The sequence below is a fragment of the Loxodonta africana genome, chromosome 16, assembly GCF_030014295.1.
Source record: "Loxodonta africana isolate mLoxAfr1 chromosome 16, mLoxAfr1.hap2, whole genome shotgun sequence".
Lineage (NCBI taxonomy): Eukaryota > Metazoa > Chordata > Mammalia > Proboscidea > Elephantidae > Loxodonta > Loxodonta africana.
Genome location: NC_087357.1, coordinates 72753348 through 72779970, shown reverse-complemented (window position 1 = coordinate 72779970; position 26623 = coordinate 72753348). Strand labels below are relative to the sequence as shown.

At 35.5% G+C, this 26623-nt stretch overlaps 1 protein-coding gene across 4 annotated transcripts in view; it reads right to left on the bottom strand.

The window, feature by feature from the left end:
* Positions 1 to 26623, bottom strand: part of ADK (adenosine kinase) — a 569500-nt gene that overhangs the window by 175010 nt on the left and 367867 nt on the right. For all 4 annotated transcript variants that reach the window (XM_064269749.1, XM_064269750.1, XM_064269751.1 and 1 more), the window contains one exon: positions 16891 to 17061. In XM_064269749.1, coding sequence (XP_064125819.1) covers positions 16891 to 17061 — 171 coding nt within the window. The remainder of the gene's footprint in view (positions 1 to 16890; positions 17062 to 26623) is intronic.

Here is a 26623-nt window from a genome sequence, read left to right as displayed (position 1 = left end):
GGCACAAAAGATTTTGAGAGAAAAAAAAAAGTAAAATAAATACTGAAGCCAGGCAAAGAAGATTCAACATATGGATAAAAAGAGACCCTGAAAAAAGAAAGCCACATATATGCCAAAATATTATACCCAAAATATCAAAAGTATATTTTAAGAAAACTTCCCCCCTCCAAAATCTAAAACTGATACGATTCTTTTAATTTCAGTTGGGTCTGCCGTAATATCGCCCATTTCATTTCTTATTCAGGTTATTTGCCTCTTCTCCTGTTTTTCTTTTGTTAGTTTGGCCAATGGTTTATCAATTTTGTTGATTTTTTCAAAGAACCAGCTTTTGGTCTTGTTAGTTCTTTCAATTGTTTTTCTGTTCTCTATTTCATTTAGTTCTGCCCTAATTTTGATTATTTGTTTTCTTCTGGTGCCTGAGGGTTTCTTTTGTTGCTCTCTTTCTAATTGTTCAAGTTGTAGGGATAACTCTTTGATTTTGGACCTTTCTTCTTTTTGGATGTGTGCATTTATTGATATAAACTGACCTCTGAGCACTGTTTTCGCTGTGTCCCAAAGGTTCTGATAAGAAGTGTTTTCATTCTCACTGGATTCTCTGAATTTCTTTATTCCATCCTTAATGTCTTCTATAATCCAGTCTTTTTTGAGCAGGGTATGTTCAGTTTCCAAGTGTTTGATTTCTTTTCCCTGCTTTTTCTGTTACTGATTTCCACTTTTATGGCCTTATGGTCAGAGAAGCTGCTTTACAATATTTCAGTGTTTTGGATTCTGCTAAGGCTTGCTTTATGACCTAATATGTGGTCTATTCTAGAGAATGTTCCATGTGCAGCAGAAAAGAAAGTGTACTTGGATAGAGTGTCCTGTATGTATCTACGAGGTCAAGTTGGTTGATTGTGGCATTTAGACCTTCCGTGTCTTTATTAAGCTTTTTTCTGGATGTCCTGTCCTTCACTGGAAGTGGTGTGTTGAAGTCTTCTACTATTATTGTGGAGCTGTCTATCTCACTTTTCAATGCTGATAGAGTTTGTTTTATGTATCTTGCAGCCCTGTAATTGGGTGCATAAATATTTAATATGGTTATATCTTCTTGGCATATTGTCCCTTTAATCACTATATAGTGTCCTTCCTTATCCGTTATGATGGATTTAACTTTAAAGTCTATTTTGTCAGAAATTAATATTGCCACTCCTGCTCTTTTTTGATTGTTGTTTGCTTGATATATTTTTTTCCATCCTTTGTGTCTCTAAGTCTAAGGTGTGTCTCTTGTAGGCAGCATATAGATGGACTGTGTTTTTTAATCCATTCTGCCACTCTCTGTTTCTTTATTGGTACATTTAGTCCATTTATATTCAATGTAATTATGGATAGGTATGAATTTAGTGCTATCATTTTGATGTCTTTTTTCATGTGTTGTTGGCAGTTTCTTTTTCCCACTTATTATGTGCTGAGTAGATTATCTTTATGTATTGTCCTTTCCCCATATTCGTTGTTGTTGATTTTGTTTCTGCTGAGTCTCCATTTTTTTCTTGAATTTTTTTTTTGATGTATAGGATAGTTGGTCTCCTTTGTGGTTATCTTATTATTTCCCCCTATTTTTCTGAATTTAAACATAACTTTTATTTCTTTGTATCGCCTTATCTTCCTCTCTATATGGAAGATCCATGACTACATTTCTTAGTCCCTCTTTATTATTTTAATGTTGTCTTCTTTTACATAATAACATCGCTGTTACCCTGTTCTGAGCTTTTTTTTTAATCTTTATTAATTTTTTTGATTTCCCTATCTGGGTTGACTTCTGATTGCTCTGCCCAGTGTTCTAGTCTTGGGCTGACACCTGATATTATTGATTTTCTAGCCAAAGAACTGCCTTTAGTATTTCTTATAGTTTTGGTTTGGTTTTTACAAATTCCCTAAACTTCTGTTTATCTGAAAATATCCTAATTTCACCTTCATATTTGAGAGACAGTTTTGCTGGATATATGATTATTGGCTGGCAATTTTTTTCCTCCAATTTTTATATAAATCATCCCATTGCCTTCTTGCCTGCATGGTTTCTGACGAGTAGTCCGAGCTTATTCTTACTGGCTCTCCTTTGTAGGTAACTTTTCATTTATCCCTAGCTGCTCTTAAAAGTATCTTTGGTTTTGGCAAGTTTGATTATAATATGTCTTGGTGACTTTCTTTTAACACCTACCTTATGTGGAGCTTGATGAGCAACTTGGATAGACATCTGCTCATCTTTCACGATATCAGGGAAGTTCTCTACCAACAAATCTTCAACAATTCTCTCTGTATTTTCTGTTATCCCTCCCTGTTCTAGTACTCCAATCACTCATAGGTTATTTCTCTTTTAGATAGAGTCCCACATGATTTTTAAGGTTTTCTCATTTTTTTTTAATTCTTTTATCTGATTTTTCTTCAAATGTATTAGTGCCAAGTGATTTATCTTCAAGTTCAGAAATTCTGCCTTCCACTTGCTCAATTCTGCTCCTCTGACTTCCTATTGAGTTGTCTACTTCTGTAATTTTATTGTTAATCTTCTGAATTTCTGATTGCTGTCTGTCAGCAATGGATTTTTCCAGCTTATTAAATTTTTCATTATGTTCCTGAATAATCTTTTTAATTTCTTCAATTGCTTTATCTGTGTGTTTCTTGGCTTCTTCTGCATATTGCCTCATTTCCTTCCTGATGTCTTAAAAGCTTCTGTATATTAATCTTTTGTATTCTGGCTCTGGTAATTCCAGGAATGCAGTTTCATCTAGAAGATCCCTGGATTCTTTGTTTTGAGAGCTTGTTGTGGTGATTATGGTCTGTTTCTTTATGTGACTTGATATTGACTGTTGTCTCCAAGCCATCTATAAGTTATTGTATTAGTTTATTTTATGTTTGCTTGCTGTGTCATAGTTTCTTGCTTTGTTTTGTTTTGATATGCCCAACTGGGTTGCTTGAGTGAGCTAGCTTGATTATTTCTGCCTTTGGAGCTCTGACATCTTGTCCCCAGATGGCTAGAGCTGTTATCAGGTATTATCAGTCTAGGAATCCATTCACTTTTCTTGTATGAATTCAGCTCACGTGTCCAGGTAGCTAATCATCAAGTGTGTGGTACAGGCTCTGTCCTACAGTCTTAGAGGGGCAGCAGTGATTGTTGTAGGTATCAGTATCTGGTTGCAGCAGGGAGTCACTCTGAACAAGGCAGAGGGCTAAGAATCGTCCCCCACGTGTCTCTGAGAAAAGCGTGTCCCTGTTCCCTAGAATGTACAGGTGGGTGGGTTCTGTGGATGGACCCTGGGTACCCAGTGCTTTTGGCTGTAAGGACTGGGAGGTACCAGTTATCCTTGGACCCCTGTCGTGGGTGGCTGGGTGACCTGAGTGGAGCTACCAGTCCTTAGGCCCCTGATGTGAGTAGGTGATGACCTTGTTTAATACGCAAAGCAATGTCAAACGTCAAACACCCACCTCTCTGCCGCACAGGTGAAACAGTTGGAGTCTGCCAACAAGGGCCTATTCTCCTGAAATAGGAGAACAGGAGCCGCTTCTGTCCTGAGCTCCTAGTGGAGCTGGCAAATTATCTATTCTCCCAATTGCAAATTTATTCCTTCTCCAAGGCTGGGAGGATGGCTCTGGGCGCTCAACAGGGCCTATCTCAGGCCCAGGGAAGTGAGCCGCTGATGCCGGCTTGCAGGGGAGGGGAGACGGTAAAATATACACAAGTACTTAGCTTTTGCAGGGAGCGCCGTTCATCTCTGGTTCCAGAGGTGTGAGTATGTGTGTGGCTGGTTGCTTCTCTGTGAGGAAACTGCGGCCGAATGCTAGTGCCAGCCTGCCGCCACCACTCCGGCAGTTGTGCCTGAGGGCTCCCTGCGATTCAGGCCTGGTAACCCCGCTTCTGAACCGTCTCTTCCTGCCCCTCCCCCTCTGTTCATTTTCTAAGCTTGACTTTGATGTTCAGGGCTCCTAGCTTGTCACAAATATACTCATTTCACTTGTTTTTTTGGGTCTTTGTTGTAAACAGGGCTCACCAGAAGTGTCTGTCTATTCTGTCATCTTGTCTCTGCCTCCAAAAAAAAACACCTAAAACTAAGCATTGAAAGAGTATACATACCATGTTCCAGAGAATACTGACCCAGAACGACCAATACGAAGACTTGCCCTAGTTAAATCACTTTAAAGAAAAAAATCTTTGGGTATCTATGCAAAAAGAGCAAATGACTTCTGAGGAAAAGATGTTTAGATTATTATTAGACGTCAACAGCAAAAAAAAAAAAAAAAGGAAAAGAAAAGGGTAAAGCAACATGCTTAGAACACCTAAGGAAAGAGATATGAGCCAAGGACTTTATATCCAACAAAACTGAATTTCAGGTATAAAGTCTGCAAGTTGTTTTCAACATGTAAGAACTCATGGAGTAGCATTCCCATGAGCCCTTCCTGAGGAAGTTAGTAGAAAAGAAGCTTTAGGAAATCAAAATGACTAGAGAAACATAGGATTGGTAGTGGGCATTAAATATATGGTTACTTGTAGAACTAGGACTAAATGAAGGCTAACAGGGAGAGAATAGTGTGTGTGTGTATATACATAAATATATATATATAAATGGGTATATTCTCTGCAAATGCAGTGCACTTGCAAAAATAGGGGAGTATTCTGGGAGTGTATGTTAAAAAAAAGAAAAGAAAACTACTTTCAGTAATTATGTTGGTAGTTGTAGTATTAATACTATTCTGAAACTCTTGTATACGTTGTATGGCATAAGTTAAGTATGTGATTTCTAATTATATCCTCAAGAACCTGAATTCTTAGTGTGAACGAAAGGCAATGCAAATATATTATGCCATCGTTGTTAGGTGTCCTCAATTTTTGACTCATAGTGACCCCATGGGACACAGCAGAACTGTCCCATAGAGTTTTGTAGGTTTTTTTTTTTTTTTTTTAATCTTTACAGGAGCAGATTGCCAGGTCTTTTTACCAGGGAGTAGCTGGGTGGGATCCAACTGCCAGCCTTTCAGTTAATAGGCAACCACTTAACTGCTGCATCACCAGGGTACCTTCAAATATATTATACCTATACCCATCGCCATCATTATAGACCCTGTAGTCCTAAAGTTGAATTGGACATTGCAGTATAAATTCATTTGTTTGTTAGGCTAAAAGAATTAAATACACACCACACACACACGTGTGTGTGGTGTGTATATATATGTGTGTGTAATATACATGTACATATTAACTAGCTCTGCCCACTGAGAATGACTACAAACAATAAAGAAACAATCTTGCAGTAATGAGTATCCCTAGTACACGCTGTGGTCTTGAAATAAACTTTCTTACAAACTTCCTCAGTTTTTATTTTCATTTGCCTCATCATTTCAAATTTTGTGTAGTAGTGCGTTCTCTCATTTTTTATTGATTAGGTTACCTGACTCCATTCCCTCTCCATTATAAAGTTTCTGCAAATAATAATCTATTAAGAAAGCTGTTACGTGGTATCACTATTATCGATGTATTCCTAATGCACATTACATTCTTAATGTAAGGAAAAAGTAATGATCAAGGGAAAGCATAGAATAAAAACACACAGTGTTCACGTTGTCAACTAATGCTAGTACCTAGGGGGCAGGAGGAATCTCCTGTGTATCTTTAAATTACAAAAATGACAAGGCTGAGTAATTTTCAGTTTTGCTCCATACCTACAGAGGATTTCTTTACACTATTCAAAGAGCTGTAAATTTGGGGGCTGTCATTCAAATTCAAGAGCCAATTCAACATCCAATCAAAGTTAAATGTATAACCATTTTATGAAACTTTATATCCAACAAAAACATTTACTACAAAATCTTTTTTTACGTTTTTATGTAATTATTGCAAAAGTAAAATAAAGCTTTATTACATAGGCCAATCATTTTACCGATCAGGATACTAAAGCATTTAAATAAATTTATTTTTTTTATATTAACTTAAACAAGTTAAAGAAGAATTTTAGCTCTTTAGCCCATATTTTCTGAGCCTTCATAGATGTAACTCAAGAGCTGAGTCAAAAACGAGGCTTTCTGAATCTAGTCCAGTGCTTTGTCTAATGTGATATGAATACACATTTTTAATTTATAAGGGAAAGTCAATTTCCCTCAATAACTGTAATAGCCAGTAAGTTATTTTTTAAAATGCATTAAATAGGAAATTTAAATATTAACTCATTATTTTTCAATCATAGTACACTGTGCGAATAATACCAACATAATCACAAATTTGTAGTACACTAACTGAAGCAATCAAATAAAAAGATGAACTGAAATATAATAAATAACACAGAAAGGCATTATTGCATAAAATATGATTATCTCCATAGCAATTCAAACCAAATCATACAGGTTTTGTTGTTGTTGTTTTTTCACCAGTGGTGGATGGTAGGTTGTGAATGATTTAAAAGCATTTCACTTTCTTTAGGGAGGCAGTGTAGTGGGTTGGGGGAGGAAGATGAAGGGAGTAAGAAATGAAGGATAAGTTGGTAAGCATGGACAGAGAAAAGTAAAAAGGAAAGAGGAAATGAAGCACACAGTGAAATAGTCTTTGGTTCGTTCTGAACCCTTCCCACAGCACATCTTTACGACATGCCACTGACATTAAAAGCTTCCCCTGAACTACAGTGAACCTCACTTTTTCAGACGAGTCAAATAGATCAGGTAGATACTAAGGTGAAAGTTAAATCCGGGAGCTTAGCAGCAATCTTAGCTCTGTCTTAACTGAAATTTCATTATCCTCACGAGAAAATATAAATGTCAGGATTTTATAAGAGCACTATAAGTTTTTTTTTTTGAGGGGAATATGTATCTTTTTGAAAACGTCTCTTCTCATCTCCTTTAAATGATCTTAAAGCAACCTTAGATTTTGTCTATAGTCGCTCGCTCCTCTTACTGCTCACAACAAAAAAAGGGTAAGGGAAAGATCTATATGAACGTTTTCAGGAAAGTGATTTTCAGCTTTCACAGGAAGAAACAAGGAACTTTTGTAAACTTTAAAGGATAGAATTACCATTTTAGATACAGCTCCCATCCCTCACATTCACATTGAGAATACCCTGATATGAGGAAACACTATCTCTTATGCTATCAGAATATGGATCTAGGTGACAGTCCGACATCCTTGAAAATGTTTGGAAATCATATACCTTAAAGAATTAGAACTGACAAAAAGATGTACTATTCAAAAAGAAATTCTCTGAAGATAAAATACATATAAACTTGAGAAGGAAAGCGTTTTCAAATATTAAAAATAACACCTCTACAAAGAAGAGAAAGCCTCCTAACCAAAGAGAGAGTATCTGAATGAAGATGTATACATGCATAGCACTAACTATATTTGGCATACATAATTTATAAATTTACAGATTTTCACACTGAAATAGCAAGTGACTTCTACTTTGTAGATATATAGAAACTGACAAATTACTTCAAAATAAGATAGTTAGCAAAGGTAATCTACAACTAAAAGCACTATTGCTATTTTTAAATTACTAATTATTTCATCATCATTTAAAAAACAATCAATGGCTACTGTTGTGTGACCTCGAGTTGATTCCGACTCATAGTGACACCATAGGACACAGCAGAATTGCCCCATAGGGTCTCCTAGACTGAAATCTTTAAGGGAACAGATCACCAGGGCTTTTCTCCAGCAGAGTGGCTGATGAGTTCGAACCATGTTTGGTTAGCAGCCAAGCACTTAACCATTGCGCAACCCGGGCTCTTTAACAGCTATTAGAAGATTGAAATAGATTCAAAGACCTAAAGCCAATTTTATACTTCTTTCAAAGTGCTCTGATATGTTAAGTGGTCTTCCTGGTTTTGGCTGTACCAACCACATCACTGTCCTAATATGACTGAAGAGCTACTCAACAACAACAAAGACAACCACAACAACCAAGTTCAGAATTTTGTTCACTGTTTGGTAATTATTTGTTGATAAAATAGGAATTAAAAAAAAAAAAGTGAAATCACTACTTGGGAAAGAAAGAGCAATTTCCATGTTCCTAGTCTGTACTGTTGTTGCTAAAAAAAAAAAAAAAAATTTTTTTTTTTTAAGTCAGTTCCAATTCATAGCAACACTATGTACCACAGAATGAAACACTGCCTGGTCCTGTGTCATCCCCACAATTGTTGTTATGCTTGAGCCCATTGTTGCAGCCACTGTGTCAATCCATCTCGTTGAGGGTCTTCCTCTTTTCCGCTGACCCTACACTTTAGCAAGCATGATGTCCTTCTCCAGGGACTGATCCCTCCTGACAACATGTCCAAAGTATGTAAGATGTAGTCTCGCCATCCTTGCTTCTAAGGAGCATTCTGGCTGTACATCTTCCAAGACAGATTTGTTCATTCTCCTGGCAGTCCATGGTATATTTAACATCCTTAGCCAACAACACAATTCAAAGGCATCAATTCTTCGGTCTTCCATATCCACTGTCCAGCTTTCACATGCATATGATGCAATTGAAAATACCACGGCTTTGGTCAGGTACACCTTAGTCTTCAAGGTGACATCTTTACTTGGACCCACAATCAACACCCATGGAAGCAAAAGACACATTGCATTGGACAAATCTGCTGCAAAGGACCTCTTTAAAGTGCTGAAAAGCAAAGTCTGTACTAGAGATTTTTAATATACTGAATCCTGTCAGGTCAATAGGTTTAAAATGGGTTTTCTTGTCAGAAAATGTCCAATGTGCAAATATTGCCAGCAAAAGGACTGATGATGTAGAGCTACATATTATCTGTATAAATTGAACTCACCTGTGAGATTCACTCTACTAGGTATATTAAACTAAAACCAAAACAAATCAACAAAAAAACCCAAACACGTTGCTGTTGAGTTGATTCCAACTTACAGTGACCCTATATTAAGGGGAGCTTTATCTAAAACCTATCATTCTTAATCCATATGAAATAATTAAAGTGAATTCCTATGCCTAATTTCAAACTATATTCTATCATTTAAACTACCTTAAAGTGTACTGTATGGGTGACTTGACATTTCACTGTGGAATTAAGTAGTAACTCTTGACAAAGTGGTTATTATCATGAGATAATTGGCCTTATTTGAGAGTTAAGCATCCTAAGGCAAAGTTGAGCCTTGAAAGGTATTATTCTGAAGAACAATTTGAAAATGACACTATGTAAAATAAAAAGAAAAAAGGAAAAACTTAATAAAAAGTGAAAAACAAGAATAATAACCGAGTTCTTTAGTCATATATTGCCAGATGACTACAAAGCAGCTTGCATTAGCAGGCATCAATGGATGTGATTACCTGCACGTAGCCACAGGGGCTGGCAAACCAAGATCAGCAGGTCAGAAGGCAGGGCTGCACTCACAGCAGGCATCAATGGATATAATTATCTGCATGTAGCCACAGGGGTTGGCAAACCAAGATCAGCAGGTCAGAAAGCAGGGCTGCACTCACAGGCTGTGAAGATCAATGAATCCCAAGATTGGCAGATAAACTCATAGCTCAAGTCCCAAGAACAGGAGGCAGCTGCAGGATCCAGAGTGGGCAAAAAGCCAGAACGTCTGCTTATATTCAGATGCAGGTCACACCCCCAAGTAAACTCCCTTTGAACTGATTGGCTACTCACAGCAGATTCCATCATGGGAGTGATCACATATAAACATAGAGAATCATGGCCTATCCAAGTTGACACACAATCTTAACCATCACAGATGATCTCTAAATTCAGGTGGGATATATACTCAAGGTCGTACTTTGGTTCTCATGGACTTGTTTTAATTTTCTTCGGCTTCAACTTGAATATGAGCAGCTGATGGTCTGTTTTGTAGCTGGCCCCTGGCCATGTTCTGACTAATAATATTGAGCTTCTCCAACATCTTTCCACAGATCTATCAATTTAATTCCTGTGTATTCCATCTGGCAAGGTTCACATGTATAGCTGTCATTAATGTTGTTGAAAAAATGTTATTTGCAATGAATAGGTTGTTAATATTGCAAAATTTTAACATGCAATCTGGGATTTATCAATCCTCGCAGCCTGTGAGCAAAAGCCCTGCTCCCTGACCTGCTGATCTTGGGTTTGCTGGCCCCTGTGGCTATGGGAATCAGGAAAGGCCTCTATCCTGACCAACGGACTTGGGACATTCCAGCCTCTGCAAACTCGTGAGCCACTTCCTTGATATAAATCTCTATATATTTACACACTTCATTGGTTTTCCTTCTCTAGAGAACCCAACCTAAGACAACAACCAATGCCTCCTAACAAAAACTGAGTACTTTCTGAGGAAATCTTTGAACCTTAAACTGAAACTATCTGCTGAAGTCATCTTTAAACCAAACAATAGTTTGGCTTAATTAGAAAAGAATGCCTGCCTTGAGAATAGTGCTCTTTTAAAGAATTATCTATATGTGATCAAACTGACAATAGCAGCTTGAAATGTTAGATGAGAGGCTTAGGGGACAGTGAGGTTGTGTTAATAATGATGGTGAAATAATTCAGAAAAGGATATCAAGAAAGGTGGCATAACTTGAGGAATGTTTATTGTTGAGTAGAATTTTATTGTATGGATATATCAGTTTATTTGTCCATTCACTTACAAATAAAGCTGTTATGAACATTTGTGTGTTTCTTTATATTGACATATGCATTCATTTGTCTTGTATAAATACCTACAAATTGAATGGCTAAATCATATGGTGAGTGGATACTTAATTTTGCAGAAAAAAGGAAAACCATTTTCCAAAGTAGTTGTACTATTTTACATTCTCATCAGAGTTTTTAATCTTAGACACGCTAACAGATACGCAGTTGTATCTCACTGTGGTTTTAGTTTGGTTTTCCTGAATGAAAAAACGATGTGGAGCATCTATTCATATTCTATTTGCCATCCAGATACTGTCCTTGCTGAAGTATCTGTGCAAATATTTTGCCCATTTTATTGGTTGTTTTCTTATTAAGTTTTGAGAGTTCTACATATATCCTGATACAAGTCTTTCTAGTTAATGGTTTTCCATTGGAATTTTGAACCAACTTGTTGGCTTCTACAAAAAAGCCTGCATAGGTTTTGATTGGATAGTTGAATCTACAGATAATTTTGAGAAGAAATGATGTTATAACAATACTGAGCCTTCCAATCCATGAACATGATACGTCTCTCCCTTTTTTTTTTTAGGTGTTCATTAATTTCTTTTAACAATGTCTTGTAGAATTCGTTATATACGTTTTGCACATATTTTGTTAGATTTATCTTGAAATATGTCATATTTTTATGCTATTGGAAATAGTATCTTTTATGATCAATTTCTGGTTGTTTGCTACTACTATATAAAATACAATTTGGTTTTTGTATATTTATCCTGTATCTTGCAACGTTGTTAAATTCATTTATTAGTTTTTTGTATACCAGATTTTCTATAAAGATGATCATGATATTTGAAAACAGAGACAGTTTTACTTCTTCATTTATAATCTAGATGTTTTTCATACGATATAGCACTGCCTAGAACCTCCAATACAATGTTGAATAGAAATGGAAACAGTGGGCACCCTTATCTTGTTCCTGATCTTAGGGGGAAGCATTCATTCTTCCATCATGTTGAAAAAGTTCCCTTCTATTCCTAGTATCTGGAGAGTTTTTATTAGTATCTTGTCAAATGTTTTTCTGGGTCTATGAAGATGATCACACGGTTTTTCTTTTTCAGATTTAATATGGTGAATTGTATTAGTTTTTGAATTTTAAACCAACCCTGAACTCCTTGTCATGATGAATTATCCTTTTTAAATATTGTTGGGCTTGATTTGCTAAAATTATCATAACTTGTAATGCTTTGTTTGGTTTTGGTATCAAGGCAATGCTGGCCCCCTAGGATGAGTTGAGTAGTGTTTCCTCCTCTTCGATTTTTTGGGAGAGTTTGTATAGAATTGGTATTATGTTTTTCTTAAATGTGTGCTAGAATTCAAAACTGAAGCAATCTGATGCTTGCATTTTCTTTTTGGGAAGGGTTTAAAGTACAAATTCAATTTCTTTAATAGATAACCTGAATAGTCCAGTTTCTATTTCTTCTTGACTGTGCTTTGGTAGCTTGTATCTTTCAAGTAATTTGTTCATCTCATAATACTTTCCCAATATTTTTTACATCCTGTATGAGATGATTTTTTGATGAAAATTTTTCATAATATTCCTTTATTTCCCTTTTAATATCTGCAGAACCTGTAGTGACTTCCCGTCTCTCTCTCATTCATTGTATTTGTAATTGTGTTTTGTCTTTCATTTTCCTGAACAGTCTGGTTAGAAGCCTATCAATTTTACTGATCTTTTCAAAGAACAAACTTCTGGTTTCATTGAATTTCTCCACTGTTTTCCATTTTTTTGACTTTTATTCTTTCCTTTCTACTTATATAGTGTATACTTTCATTTATCTAGTTTCTTAAGGTGGAAGCTGAGGTCATTCACTGATGTGAGGTCTTTCTTCTTTTGTAATATAAGCATTTCGTGCTATAAATTTCTAAGTTTTCATATGTTGTTTTCATTTTCATTCAGTTCAAAATAGTTTCTAATTTCCATTTTGATTTTTCCTTTAACTTGTGCAATAGTTTGAAGCGTGTTAGTTTCCAAATATTAGAGGATTTTCCCAATATCTTTTTGTTACTGATTTCTAATTTAATTCCACTTTTATCAGTGAACGTACTTGATATGATTTGAATCCTTTTAATCAGTTGAGACTCATTTTTGCTCAGAAACGGTTTATCATAATAAATGTTGTGTCCACTTGAAAAGGACATATTCTGCTGGAGTGTTCTATAAGTAACAATCATATCAAGTTGGTTGACAATGTTAAGTTTTCTATATACTCATTGATTTCCTGGGAACTTGTATGAATTATTGAAAGGGGGTACTGAAATTTGTAACTATTATTGTGGACTTATTTATTTCTGTTTAGAATTTATCAGTTTTTGCTTTGTGTATTTTGAAGCTTTATTAGTAGGTATATAAATGTTTAGGATTGTTATGTCCCTTTGATGAATCAACTCCTTTATTATTACGAAATAACTCTTTGTTTGGGGTTTCACTATTACTCTGACTTACTTTTTTTTTATTAGTGATAGCATGGTGCATCTTATTCCACCCATTTAATTTTTAACTTGTATGTGTCTGTATACTTAAAGTGAATTTTTATATGCAGCACATAGTTGCAGGTCTGTTTTTTTGAATCCAACGACAATCTTTGCTTTTAAATAGGATTGTTCAGAGTATTGTTCAGCCATTGAAAATCCTATGAAGCACAGTTCTGTTCTGACACATGTAGGGTAACCACGAGTTAGAATCGATTCAACAACAACTGGTTTACTAATGTAGATATTTTTTAGCTTTGTCTAGAACAGTTAAGTTAGTTGTAAATAGTATGATCCTTTCAGGTCTTGCTTTTCAGTTTTGTTAGAAGGGCCAAGAGCAGCTTCTAGTCTAGACCTGATTTTGCTCCATTAATGAGACAAAAACATTCTAAGTGCTCCATCTGAATATCCATGAATTATGAGGTTTTTCATTCTGGCTGGTGGTAACATTTACAGGCCCTAAGTGTACTCTTTTTTTTTTTTTAAGTGTACTCTGAAGATTGTTTTCTGTGATCCTTTCAAGTCATTCTGCAGCCTTTATCACTTTCCTTGCCAATTATGCACCAATCAATACTCAGCTGAAGACTTGAGTGGGAGTCTGCAAATTTCCTGTGTTCTCTCTCTATGCAGCTTTCTACTCTCTTGTACTCTGATTTGCAAACTCTGTCTTAGCCTCCTTGAGCTTTCAGCTCTCTCTCCTCAATTCAGAGATATTGCCAAACTCTACCTGGGTTCCCCTTCTTTGTGCTCAGGACTGGAAATATTCTCCAGATAGTAACCTGGGGCAATTATAGGGCTCACTACATTTATATCCTGTCTCACAGGGATCACTGTTCTTCATTGCCTGTGAAGAGATAGCCTTGATGGACAAAGTGTTCTCCATAACAAGGTTAATGGAAAAGTTTTAAAGCATCATTACTAGTTGACAAGCCTCTAGGAATGGGAAGGTGGCATCAGGTACAAAACAAAGGCCCAGTGTGTTCCAGAATGTTTGGCTTTAGCTAAGTGCTGAGGTTTTGAAAATATATACTAAGCACAAATGAATCTGATTTTTTTAAGGGAGAAAGGGTGGAACAATCCTGTATCTATTCCTTGAATAATATATTTTACACTTTATCACATTTGCAAATAAAATATCCTTTTTTTTCCAGGAAAAATAAGGATAGTCTATTTTTATTCAAAAAGAACATTGGGAGATGAAATGAAAGACATTAAGCTTACCATCCGCTACTTAAACACTTGGAATTTGTAATTAAATGTAGTATCGTTTTTATCTGTCCTTATTAAATTTCATCACTCAAATGGTATCTCCAGTCTATTAAGACTTTAAAAATCTGGTTTTGACATGCAACTTACTTGATATTTATTACAGTTTTGCATTCTCTGCCTTTGCATCATCTGCAAGTATAGCTTTACCCAAGCCGTTGGTAGTTCACTTGAACAAAACTAAGGGCAAGACCTGAGGCATGTCACTAGAAATTAATCTATCAGCAGACTTTTTGAGACTAGTTCAATAAACTGCCGAATATATACAAATACACTGTATCCAATATTTATTATTATATAATCCATATCATGACATATTTTTTCAAATACACTATATATCCACTGCCTTTGATCTGCCATAAACCAGTTGCTGTCGACTCAATTTTGACTCATAGCAACCCTACAGAATAGAGTAGAACTGCCCCATAGGGATTCCAAGGCTGTAATCTTTACAGAAGCAAACTGCCACATCTTTCCCTTGCAGAGCTGCTGGTGGGTTTGAACCACTGACCTTTCAGTTAGCAGCAGAAAGCTTAACCACTGTGTCACCAGGGCTCCTTTTACTTCCTCTTCTAAGAATTGTTTAATAATCTATACTAAGTTCTAATAAAACCTTCAGTTTACTGGTTTGTAAAATCAATCACGCTTTTTTTTTTTTTTAAAGTGAAGACCATTATTATATCATTAGCACTTCCTGCACACCTAACTCTTCTTGGACACATATTCTTTTCTATTCTCCTAAGTCTTTGCCAAACTTTCAGCCTTCTTACCTGGTTCTGTAAATGCTTTCAATCTTTTTTACATGTCTTTTAGAAAAGTGAGCTCTTATTCAAAAGCTCTCTGTGGGCTCTGCAGATTTTTTTGCCCCTCCCCATTTTCTTCCTAATTAAGAATGCATTTTCTCTCAATCCTTTCAAGCTGTCTTTACTTTCAAAGTCTCATTCTTGGGAATCATATTTATCTTTCAAAAAGTTTTGAATTTGTCTTCTTAAAGTCTAGAGTATGTATTTAAGTATGGCCAGTCTGTTCCTTCCTGACTTTAGTGACCTGTGAGGTAAGTGCCCGTTCTTCCCAAGGATTCTGATCACAGACAACCAATTCTTTCATGTTATTTAAAGGGCTAGGGTAGCACTTTCCTTACTTACTTTTTTTTTTTTTTTTTTTTCAGAAAATGAAACTGCCAATAAGGAAAATCTAAAATTTCTCAAATGCTCCGATTTTAGTCAAAGGAGACTTCCTACACGTATCTAAAAGTTCAAGATTTCTATTACCACTATTTCTTGCCTTTATGTATATTGCGAATTGTCAAGAATATAGCATTTCCTTCAACTGGTTAATGCCTTTGCAGATATTCGCACTATGATATTACTTCTACAAACAGGTCTTTTAAACCTCACCCAAGTGATCTCATAAATTATTTACAGGTCACATTTAAGTTATTGTAGGCAGACAGCTCAATTATCTTATTTAGATGTAAAATCAATGAATACAATCAAGCTATCTTAGAACTCCAGAATTAGAACCAGAATGAACTTCTGGGATGATTAACACCTTCATTTTATAGGTAAAAATCTCAAAATTCAAGAAAGTTAAATGACTTGACCAAGGTCACACAAAGACACAGGTCTCTTTTTTTTCTATTTCATGTATTTTTCAAGTCTACAAATTAAATATAAGCTGTAAAAACCAACAACAAAAAAAATTCTACTTTTCAAATAATTTAGAACGGAAGAAACTACATTCTTGGTAAAAATAAAAAGATGTAATAGTTCAAAGAAATTGCACCTTATCACTATCAAATAAACAAATATTAAAATGATAATATTAATAAAGAAATTTAATACAATTGCATAATACACCAACATTTATTCATAAGATATTTATTTTAGACTACATGCCCCTAACCTTAATACATAAAAATTTCAGAGAAAAACATTATTTGACTGGTCAAAAAACTGATCAGTGGCTGTCAGAAGATGGAATTAGGGGAAGGGTTGACCAAAAGAGGCACAAAGGAAATTTTTGGAAAAATAAAAATGTTTTTTATCTTGCTTCTGGTTCTGGTTACACATTGGCATGCATTTGTAAAAACTCAATAGAAACATACAGAAAAGGGTTAATTTTATATATACCTCAATAGACCTAACCTTAAAAATTTTTTTTTTTTTTTTTTTACTAAACGAGAACTTAGTATATAACAAAGGAAATACTGAATTAGAATTGAGTTAGTTTTGTTGACCATTCTCAAATGTATATATGTAAAAATTTAGATTTTTATTTTTGTATTTCTAAACATAAAGGCAGACCAAACCAAACCAATTTCTGTCAAATCGTTTAACTCATAGTGACCCTATAGGACGGAGTAGAACTGCCCCATAGGGTTTCCAAGGTGCACCGGTAGATCTGAACTGCTGATCTTTTGGTTAGCAGCTGTAGCTATTAACCACTGCACCACTGAGGGTCCAAAGGCAGACCAGAAACCAAAAGAAACAGGTATATATTTTTTAAAAGGTAACTCACCGTCTCATTTCCAAAAAGTATGTCAACATAAGGCATGACTTTCATCAATGGTTCCTTGTAGAACTGGCTAATAAATGGCGCAGACAGATTCAAAGTGAAAATTCTGTTGTTTTCAGAAGCATGGCGAGCCACTTTTAGTACTGATTCTGGAGAAACAGTAAGAAAAAAGCCCTAGATAAAGGAAAAAAAAGAAAAAGGAAAAATTAGAAATCCCATCTCCACAGTGTCACACTTAGTGAGAAGAAAAGAAACCTACATAAAACACAAAAGTCTATAAAAAATAGCTATAAAATGCAAGGCAGAAAATAGCAGCACTTGTCTAGGAGAAAACTTTATCAAATGAGTACTATATTCTCAACACATATGATTGCCTTAGAGTATAAAGACTTGTTATTTCATTTTAGATTTGTATACTTGGTACTGAAATAATTCTGAGAATGAACATAGAAAAAATACTTGAAAAGACTCACTCAAGCCAATAAATTCATCCATGTTAGAGAAATAGTAATGAAGTCAGACTGGATCCTTCTAAATTCTTATAAACACTTGGGATTCTTATAAGTGGCACGATATTTATTAAAAAATCAAATTACTTTTAAAACAATTTAAAAAGATTATAGCTTGTTACCTATGAAACATCTAATTTTTTTTTTTTTTTGTATTTTAGATGAAGGTTTACAGAGCAAAATAGCTTCTCATTAAAGAGTTAGTACACATATTGTTTTATGACATTTATTAACAACCTCATGACACGTCAACACACTCCCTTCTTGACCCTGGGTTCCCTATTATCAGCTTTCCTGTCCCCTCCTGCCTTTTAGTACTTGCCCCTGGGCTGGTATGCCCCTTTAGTCTCGTTTTGTTTTATGGGCCTGTCTAATCTTTGGCTGAAGGGTGAACCTTGGGAGTGACTTCATTACTGAGCTAAAAGGGTGTCCAGGAGCAATACTCTCGGGTTTTCTCTAGTCTCTGTCAGGCTAGTAAGTCTGGTCTTTTTTTGTGAGTTAGAATTTTGTTCTACATTTTTCTCCAGCTCTGTCTGGGACCCTCTATTGTGATCCCTGTCAGGGCAGTCATAAACTGAATTTTTGAGGAAGATTCTGAATTTGAATTTGCAAATGATGAGAAAATAATTTGGTAATAAAACATTATTTCAATTAAAATTTCATGTGAGCAAAGCTATATTTTAAAATGTCATTCATACACATCTTTAATTTTAATAAAACTGCTTTAAAAATACATTTAGGCTTTCTAAGGGAAAGAAAGTAGAAGCAAAGACAAGGGTGCTTATATAGGAAACGGGTTTGGATGGGTCATGAGTGAGTGGAGGAGTACACAAAGGGAAATAAAAAAAGACAAAGTTGGAAAGGCCAGCTGAGTTGAGAACACAAAGGGCCTTGAATTACGAATCTATCTGGTAGGCAATGTGGGGTAAGTGGGGGTTGGGATGGGTGATCTACAATGAAGTTTTCCTTAAGGGAAAGGAATAACAAGCTTATAGGAAAATTCAGAGGAAATTTCATTTGTACGGCAACAATTCAGCACTGATAATAAAAGCCTGTATTTTGCTATGTAAAAGAAACCATACTGAGAGCATTACACACAGAATTTGGCAACTGTTTTAAGATGTGGGAGACATTGAAGAAAAGGGTCAAAAAATGACTGAGATTTTGAATCTGGTTCTACCATTAATAGAAATAATAATAATAAAAATCCAGAATAAGAGCTGGCTGAGATGTTAAAGAGACAGGTTCACTTGTGGTCATAACACAGGTGAGGCACTAAGGGACCCATAAATATCAGGAAGTACGGCTCAGGAGAAAGACTATGGAAGAAACGGACAGTAAAAGGCAGGCTGTAATTATCAAGGAAGAGAACACGAAAAAGAAGAGGAAAAAGGACAGAATGGAGAACAAAAATTAGGGAACAGAAAAAAAAAAAGTAAAGGGGAAAGCAAATGAGAGTATAGGTGATAGAGAAATCCAACAAAGGAAATTTCAAGGAAGTGCTTCAAGTTAACCCAATGCTACAGACCTGTAGAAAAAGGAAGGGCAGAGCAAAAGCCACAGAATGTGATTAGGAGAAAGCACTTTCAGTATGAAGGTAAAAATAGACAGTTGTTAAGAAAAGAAAGGTGAGAAACCAAAGGTAAGGATTATAAATTCTTTTGGGAGCATTATCAGTGAATCTTAACAAAATCATCTGCAATTTACTGGGCATTTCATGTGTCCCAGGCGCTGTACTAAAAGCATTATGTATATTAACTACTTATCACTCTTTATTCACGTCAAAACTATGTGGTAGATAGTAACATTATTCCTATTTGATAAATAAAGAATGCAAGCCAGAAAAGTTAAGAAATACAGTTATAAGTGATGAAGCCTGGAATCAAATGACTCCTGAGATCCTAGTTTGGGCACCCAAAACAGCAAACCGCCTGCGGTCAAGTCGATTCCGGCTCATAGCAGAGCAGAACTGTACCATAGAGCTTCCAAGGAGCGCCTGGTGGATTCAAGCTGCCGACCTTCTGGTTAACAGCCGCAGCACTTAACCACCAGGGTTTCTTAGTTTAAGTAGACCATAGAAAAAGGAAGGGGAGGTTTTTTTTTTTTGGGGGGGGGGAGGTAAGTCTTATTTTCTAGAACAAAGAAGGTTTGAGCAGTTTTTGCCTTTCAAAGAAAAGGATCTAGTAGAGAAACAGAAGATTCAAGAAGGAAAGGAGGGGGATAATTAGAGCAAAAGGCCAGAGGAAGTGAGGGAACTAGGAAGGGAAAAGAACTAGTAAAAATGCTGTTGAAATATTCACTTAAAACTGAGGCACTAACCACTTCCATCACGCAAACTTTAAAAAAGTTTAGAAAGAATAAAAAATATTTTTTCTATTACTTTTAAATTTCAACATTAAATGCTACGAGATTGTTACAGGAATTAATTTTGTGGCAGAGGTCATGGGTATCAGGATCCATCTTGGAAGGCTTTACTGCCTTATAAATTCTGAGCTATTAAGAGAGTGTCTATTTTCATTTTAAAACATTGCTAATGAAATTCTAATAAAAATAATGTTTTCTTATTATAATAACATGTTATTAATATTTTCTCCTCATTTAAAAATTTCAATCTATTAATTCCGTACCAATAGTCGACTGTTCTGAAAGGTAACAAATCTTGGTCTTAGGAAATATTGTTTTTTAAATGTTTTCGTCTTATTTTTTAACCAAATACCACGTCACTTGCAAAGTATGAGCATCCAAGCTGCTTCCTTTCCTATTCTTGTCACGTGGTAAATTAAAATGAAGTTTAGATAGCATATTGTCTCCACAGGAATATATATGTACTTGCTTTTAGTCTTTCATTTAATGAGAAAAATTTAAAGCTTCCCCCCTATTTCTCCCCAAACTGTTCCAACATGAAATAAAAATCTCCCAGAGCTAGCATTTTGCCAGCTGTGGACTAACCACAGACAGCCATAGAACAGTTTACAGAAATAGTAACCTGGTCAAATAATTAGGCTTCTCACCAACCTCAGACTGAAAATTTGATCTGCACTAAAATACATCTGATTGTAATTTAAGGTGCAGAACAGTACGCCCCTGGAGTCTAAATTTGGCCTCATTTCAAATGTGTGTATGCAGGATGTGTGTGTGCAGAATGTGTGTATGCAGAATGTGTGTGTGCAGAATGTGTGTGCAAAATATGTGTTTTACTTTAAAAGGCAACACAAGAATATTATGATGTAGATAGCTTAACTCCCATTTTCTTAATTTTATAGAGAATATACAAATAATATATCAGCTTTTAAATAAGAGGCAAACTTACAATTCAAATTAATTCCATTTTTCAATGGTCACTTATTTCTCTTTAAGTAAATATTTAGAATTTAAACAATTCGGGATTTGTGCTCTATTAGATTTGCAAAGGCTTTTAAAATTGATGCCAACCATAATTTTCCTCCCTAGATTTATATCCTTGTTAGGCCACACGTTCCAGGCTATAGAGTCACCAAAAATAAAAACAGTGCTGTTAGAAAAAAAAATTTTTTTTCAAGTGTCAGGTTTGCACTAAAAATGCCAATAGTTTACTCACCTATAGTTTAGAAAAAATACTTATGATACCCAAGAAAATCCTGTTCTTTTCTAATTATGGATTTCAGTCCAAGCAAAAGTTTACCCTGTTGGTCTTTGCCTCTGTAAGCAACTAAAAGCAAAGTAGACTCTAACACTTCTGGGTTAATAATGGGTTGCATAATATTAATCAGAACTGAGAGAGAAGTGGAACATTTTTATTCATTAAAAAGGAGAACAACAACAAAAAAAGCTCTAAGTTTCTGTTAATGGTAGCCGAATAATTTAGAAAAGGAGAGCAGTGATGGTTGTACATGATGAACATAATCAATGCCACTGAATTTTACATGTAAAAAATTCTGAATTGGCAAATGTTTTATTATATATACACACACACACACACACACACACACACACACACACACCCACCCACCACAATTGGAAAAAAAAAGGCAGGAGTAAGAGGAGTGAAGAAAGACTAAGGCAGAGCCAAAGAACCGTTTTACGGAAACAGACTTAATGCTTGGAAATCTCAAATACTTAGATTTGTCATATAACCACTCTCTCTAAGGATTTCCCAGAGTAGTTTACACACTGGGGAATGTTAGAAACTAACCTGTTTAACAAACTAAAAGAAAAGGAATGGGATTGCTCTTTTTCCTCTTTACCAGAGCTTACCTTACTTAATTCAGGGTGATCATTTGGGTTCTTTTAACTTATTCTTACCTAAGAGTACAAACTCTTTTTATTATTTCCATTAAAAATTTTCTGAGGCAGGGATTGGACTGGACTATAAGACAGAAAATGACACTGGTGAGGAGTGAGCTGCTTGGCTCAAGTAGACACGAGACTATGTAGGCAGCTCCTGTCTGGAGGCAAGATGAAAAGGCAGGGGGGGACAGAAGCTGGCTGAATGGACACGGGGAATACAGGATGAAGAGGAGGAGTGTGCTGTCTTATTAGGGGAAGAGCAGCTAGGAGAACATAGCAAGGTGTGTGTAAGTTCTTGTATGAGAGACTGACTTGATTCATAAGCTTTCACTTAAACCACAATAAACAAAAATAAAAACAAAACAAAAAATTTAAGTAATAGGTATAGGTATGTATGTACATACACACCTATATGTTTTGAGTTCATGATTCTTGGAAGTATAATTCTATATTGATGCAAAAGGAAAGAAAGCAATGTAGAGTAACCATGCTGATAATTATGAATTGTGAATACACAGTGATATAGAATAAAAGACCTTTGTTTTTGTTTAGAAAAATTCTCTGATCAGAATACAAGAATGCAGAAATAGTATTATTTTTAAACATTTGACAAGTTTTTTTTTAAACCTATCTGGGTGTATCTATCTCAGAACTGACTTGACAGCGAAAGTTTGGTTAAGTTTTGGTTTATCTGCTATCTAAGTATACATTTCCATAAAATTTTGTATGGGGGGAGTGGGGGGCAGTGACCCGCTGAAGCTCATTGTCATGGATTGAATTGTGTCCCCCAAAAATGTGTGTCAACTTGCTTAGGCCATGATTCCCAGTATTCTGTGGTTGTCCATTTTGTGAACTGATGGGATTATCCTATATGTTGTAAATCCTAACCTCTGTGATGTCAATGAGGCAGAATTAGAAACACTTAAATCAATGAGACAAGACTCAATCTACAGGATTAGGTTGCATCTTGAGTGAATCTCTTGTGATATAAAAGAGAATGGAGCAGAGAGGAGAGGGACCCCATACTACCAAGAAAGAAATGCCGGGAGTGGAGTGTGTTCCTCGCATCTGGGGTCAAATAAGTATGGTGAAAGGATACAACCCTGAAGCACACCTTTCCTGACTTTTAACCACTCAGTATCCCCTTGTTCTGTTTGAACGACTGCCTCTTGGTCTATGTACAGGTTCCACAGGAGCGCAATTAAGTGTTCTGGAGTTCCCATTCTTTGCAATGTTAACCATAATTTGTTATGGTCCACACAGTCGAATGCCTTTGCATAGTCAATAAAACACAACAATTTGTATAGAAATTGTCAAAATTGGAACCTAATTTATTGTGCAAACTTTCACCAAAAACACAAATATTATCTAAAAAAATCAACCAACATTAGGACACCAATAGATAAATGAGCCGAGAACATAAAAAAGCATCCCATTAAAAGAGGAATGTACTACTAAACAAATACATAGACAAATAATCCTCTCTAGCAATTAAAGAAACAACATGAAAATGCTCAATGATGAAGAAAGGTTGGTAGAACAAATATACTGATACTGCTGGGAGAAGTACAACTGACACAGCCTTTCAGGAATAATTTGAAAATAGATACGAGAAACCAAACAAATTCATACCCTTTGTCCCAATAATTCCACTTTTAAGAGTCCGCTTTAAGGAAATAATCAAAAATATAGGAGAATATACATTCATGAACATATCAGTATGCTATTTATTATACTGAAAACCTAGAGAAACAATGTAAGCACCCAATAATAGAGGAATAAATGGTCAAGTAAGAATTGGCATATATACTCTAGAGCTGGCTATTGGTTACTTAAAATGTGGTTAGTTTTAGCCCTGTAAGACTTATTTCAGACTTCAGCCTTTCAAAACTGTAAGAGGATAAATTTGTATTGTTAAAAAATAAAAGGATAGTACAATTGAGGACCTGAACTTCAAATATTAATTTTAACTGAAATGTAAATAGCTACATATGACTATTGAGCATATGCAATGTGTCCAGCACAACCAGAAAATCAATTTTTTATTTAATGTACTAATTTAATTAAAAAATGAAGCAACATAAAATGTTTTTCTGCTAAACACAATTTTATTGTTTTGGTGGGGCTACATTTCAATTTGACCATTGAAAAGTTAGCGACCAAATTGATATGTGCTATAATTGTAAAACGGAGCCCTGATGGTTCAGTGGTAAAAGGGCTTGGCTGCTAACCAAAAGGCTGGCAGTTCAAACCCACCAGCTGCTCCATGGGAGAAAGATGTGGCAGTCTCCTGTAAAGACTTACAGCCTAGGAAACCCTATTGGGCAGTTCTACTCTGACCTGTAGGGTTGCTATTAGTTGGAATCAACTTGACAACAATGGGTTACATTCTTGTTTTTTTATAAAAAGAAGAATGTTAAAAATCTCATTAATTTCTCATATGATTATGTGTTGAAATGACAAATATTTTAGATACATTGTGGTAAATAAAATATATTATTAACATTAATTGTACTTGTTTTTATCTTTTTTATGTGGGTACTAGCAAATTTTAAATTACGTAAGTAGCATGGTGCATATTATATTTCTACTGGACAGCATTGCTCTAGAATATTTTGAAGACATTAAAAAGAATGATTATGAAAACGAAGTAGCAAAGTTAAAAATGTTTATAAACCAAACCAAAACCAAACTCCAGGGCTGCTGAAATGTTTATAGTAATGTTAAATGAAACACAAGACATATAAATAGTGTATATGGTATGACTGCAAACTACATTATCAATAAGAAAAAAAGACTAGAAAGGAATGCACTGAAATTAACAATCATTACACTTGGATAGGAAAATCACAAATAATTTTATATATTTTTTATCTTCGTGGTGGTGTGATTAGATTACTTTTATAATAAAAATCATCAAAAAGATAAAAGTCCATTTGAAGTAAATCTCTAGATAAATAAGATGTTTATAAATAGTGAGAAGCTTAATTCAATAAATAAGAGTAAGAGGAGATAAACAGCCAGGAATAAGTCTACATTACTTCTACGAGTAGACAGAAGGCTCAAAAAGGGACAGACTGAATGTGAGATCAGTGACTTTAGTATGAACCACTACTCCTAGAAGCAAAAGAAAAACTAAAACTGGATATAGTACCAAAAAAATATTTGGACAACCAGAGAGCCCCACCAAGGGTAGACTAGCACTGATGAGGAGGGCTGAGAATACCAGATGCTCGTGTCTCAAGATGTATCACTATTGTCTGTTCTAATGAACATAATTAGCTTGTTTTCCATCCACAACTAAGGTGCCATGGTAACACTAGTAGAGAACAGGGTTGAGGGAATGAATAAATTAAAACCCAAAATACCAAATACAGCAACCATATAGCATGTTTTGTTCCTTTACACGTTTCATGAATCTTCCTCGTAGGAATAAAGGAAGATCAAATATGAAGTATGAAAAGCATAGCTCCTATATGCTTGTAAGGAAAATGTTGCTTTGACAGCTATTAAGATAATGTATAAATCATTTAAAATGTTATAATTTTGGGGTTTTTTTTTTTTTAATATGCACTATTGCATACCAGTGACAATAATGGAATCACTAAAAGAAGAAAACCAGAACAAATATACTAATGAATGTTTTAAAAGTTTATCTCACCACTGACTGACTGTAACACTTCAGTGGAATAAAATAATTCACCTGTATCTTCTTTTCTATACGGCTCCATTTGGAAACACACATGAAATCACCTATTTCACCTATGTTTTAATGGTTTTTGTTGTTGTTAGGTGCCGTTGAGTTGGTTCTGACTCATAGTGACCCTAAGCACGACAGAACGAAACACTGCCCGGTCCTAAGACATCCCTACAATCCTTATACTTCAGCTCATTGTTGCAGGCACTGTGTCAATCCATCTTGTTGAGGGTTTTCCTCTTTTCCGCTAACCCTGTACTCTGCCAAGCACAATGTCCTTCTCCTCCTGACAACGTGTCCAAAGTATGTAAGACGCAGTCTTGCCATCCTTGCTTCTAAGGAACATTCTGGTTGTATTTCTTCTAAGACAGATTTGTTCGTTCTTTTGGCAGTCCATGGTATATTCAATATTCCTCGCCAACACCACAATTCAAAGGCGTCAATTCTTCTTCGGTCTTCCTTATTCATTGTCCAGCTTTCACATGCATATGATGTGATTGAAAATACCATGGCTTAGGTCAGGCACACCTTAGTCTTCAAGGTGACATCTTCGCTCCTCAACACCTTAAAGAGGTCCTTTGCAGCAGACCTACCCAATGCAATGCGTCTCTTGATTTCTTGACTGCTGCTTCCATGGCTGTTGATTGTGGATCCAAGTAAAATGAAATCCTTGACAACTTCAATATTTTCTCCTTTTATCATGATGTTGCTGATTGGTCCAGTTGTGAGGATTTTTGTTTTCTTTATGTTGAGGTGCAATCCATGCTAAGGCCTCTGGTCTTTGCTCTTCTTAGTAAGTGCTTCAAGTCCTCTTCACTTTCAGCAAGCAAGGTTGTGTCACCTGCATAACACAGGTTGTTAATGACTCTTCCTCCAATCCTGATGCCCCATTCTTCTTCATATAGTCCAGCTTCTCAGATTATTTACTCAGCATACAGACTGAATAGCCATGGTGAAAGAATACAACCCTGATGCACACCTTTCCTGACTTTAAACCAATCAGTATCCCCTTGTTTTGTCTGAAAAACTGCCTCTTGGTCTATGTAAAGGTTCCTCATGAGCACAATTAAGTGTTCTGGAATTCCCATTCTTTGCAATGTTATCCATAATTTGTTATGATCCACACAGTCGAATGCCTTTGCATAGTCAATAAAACACAGGTAAACATCCTTCTGGTATTCTCTGCTTTCAGCCAGGATCCATCTGACATCAGCAATGATATCCCTGGTTCCACATCCTCTTCTGAAACCAGCCTGAATTTCTG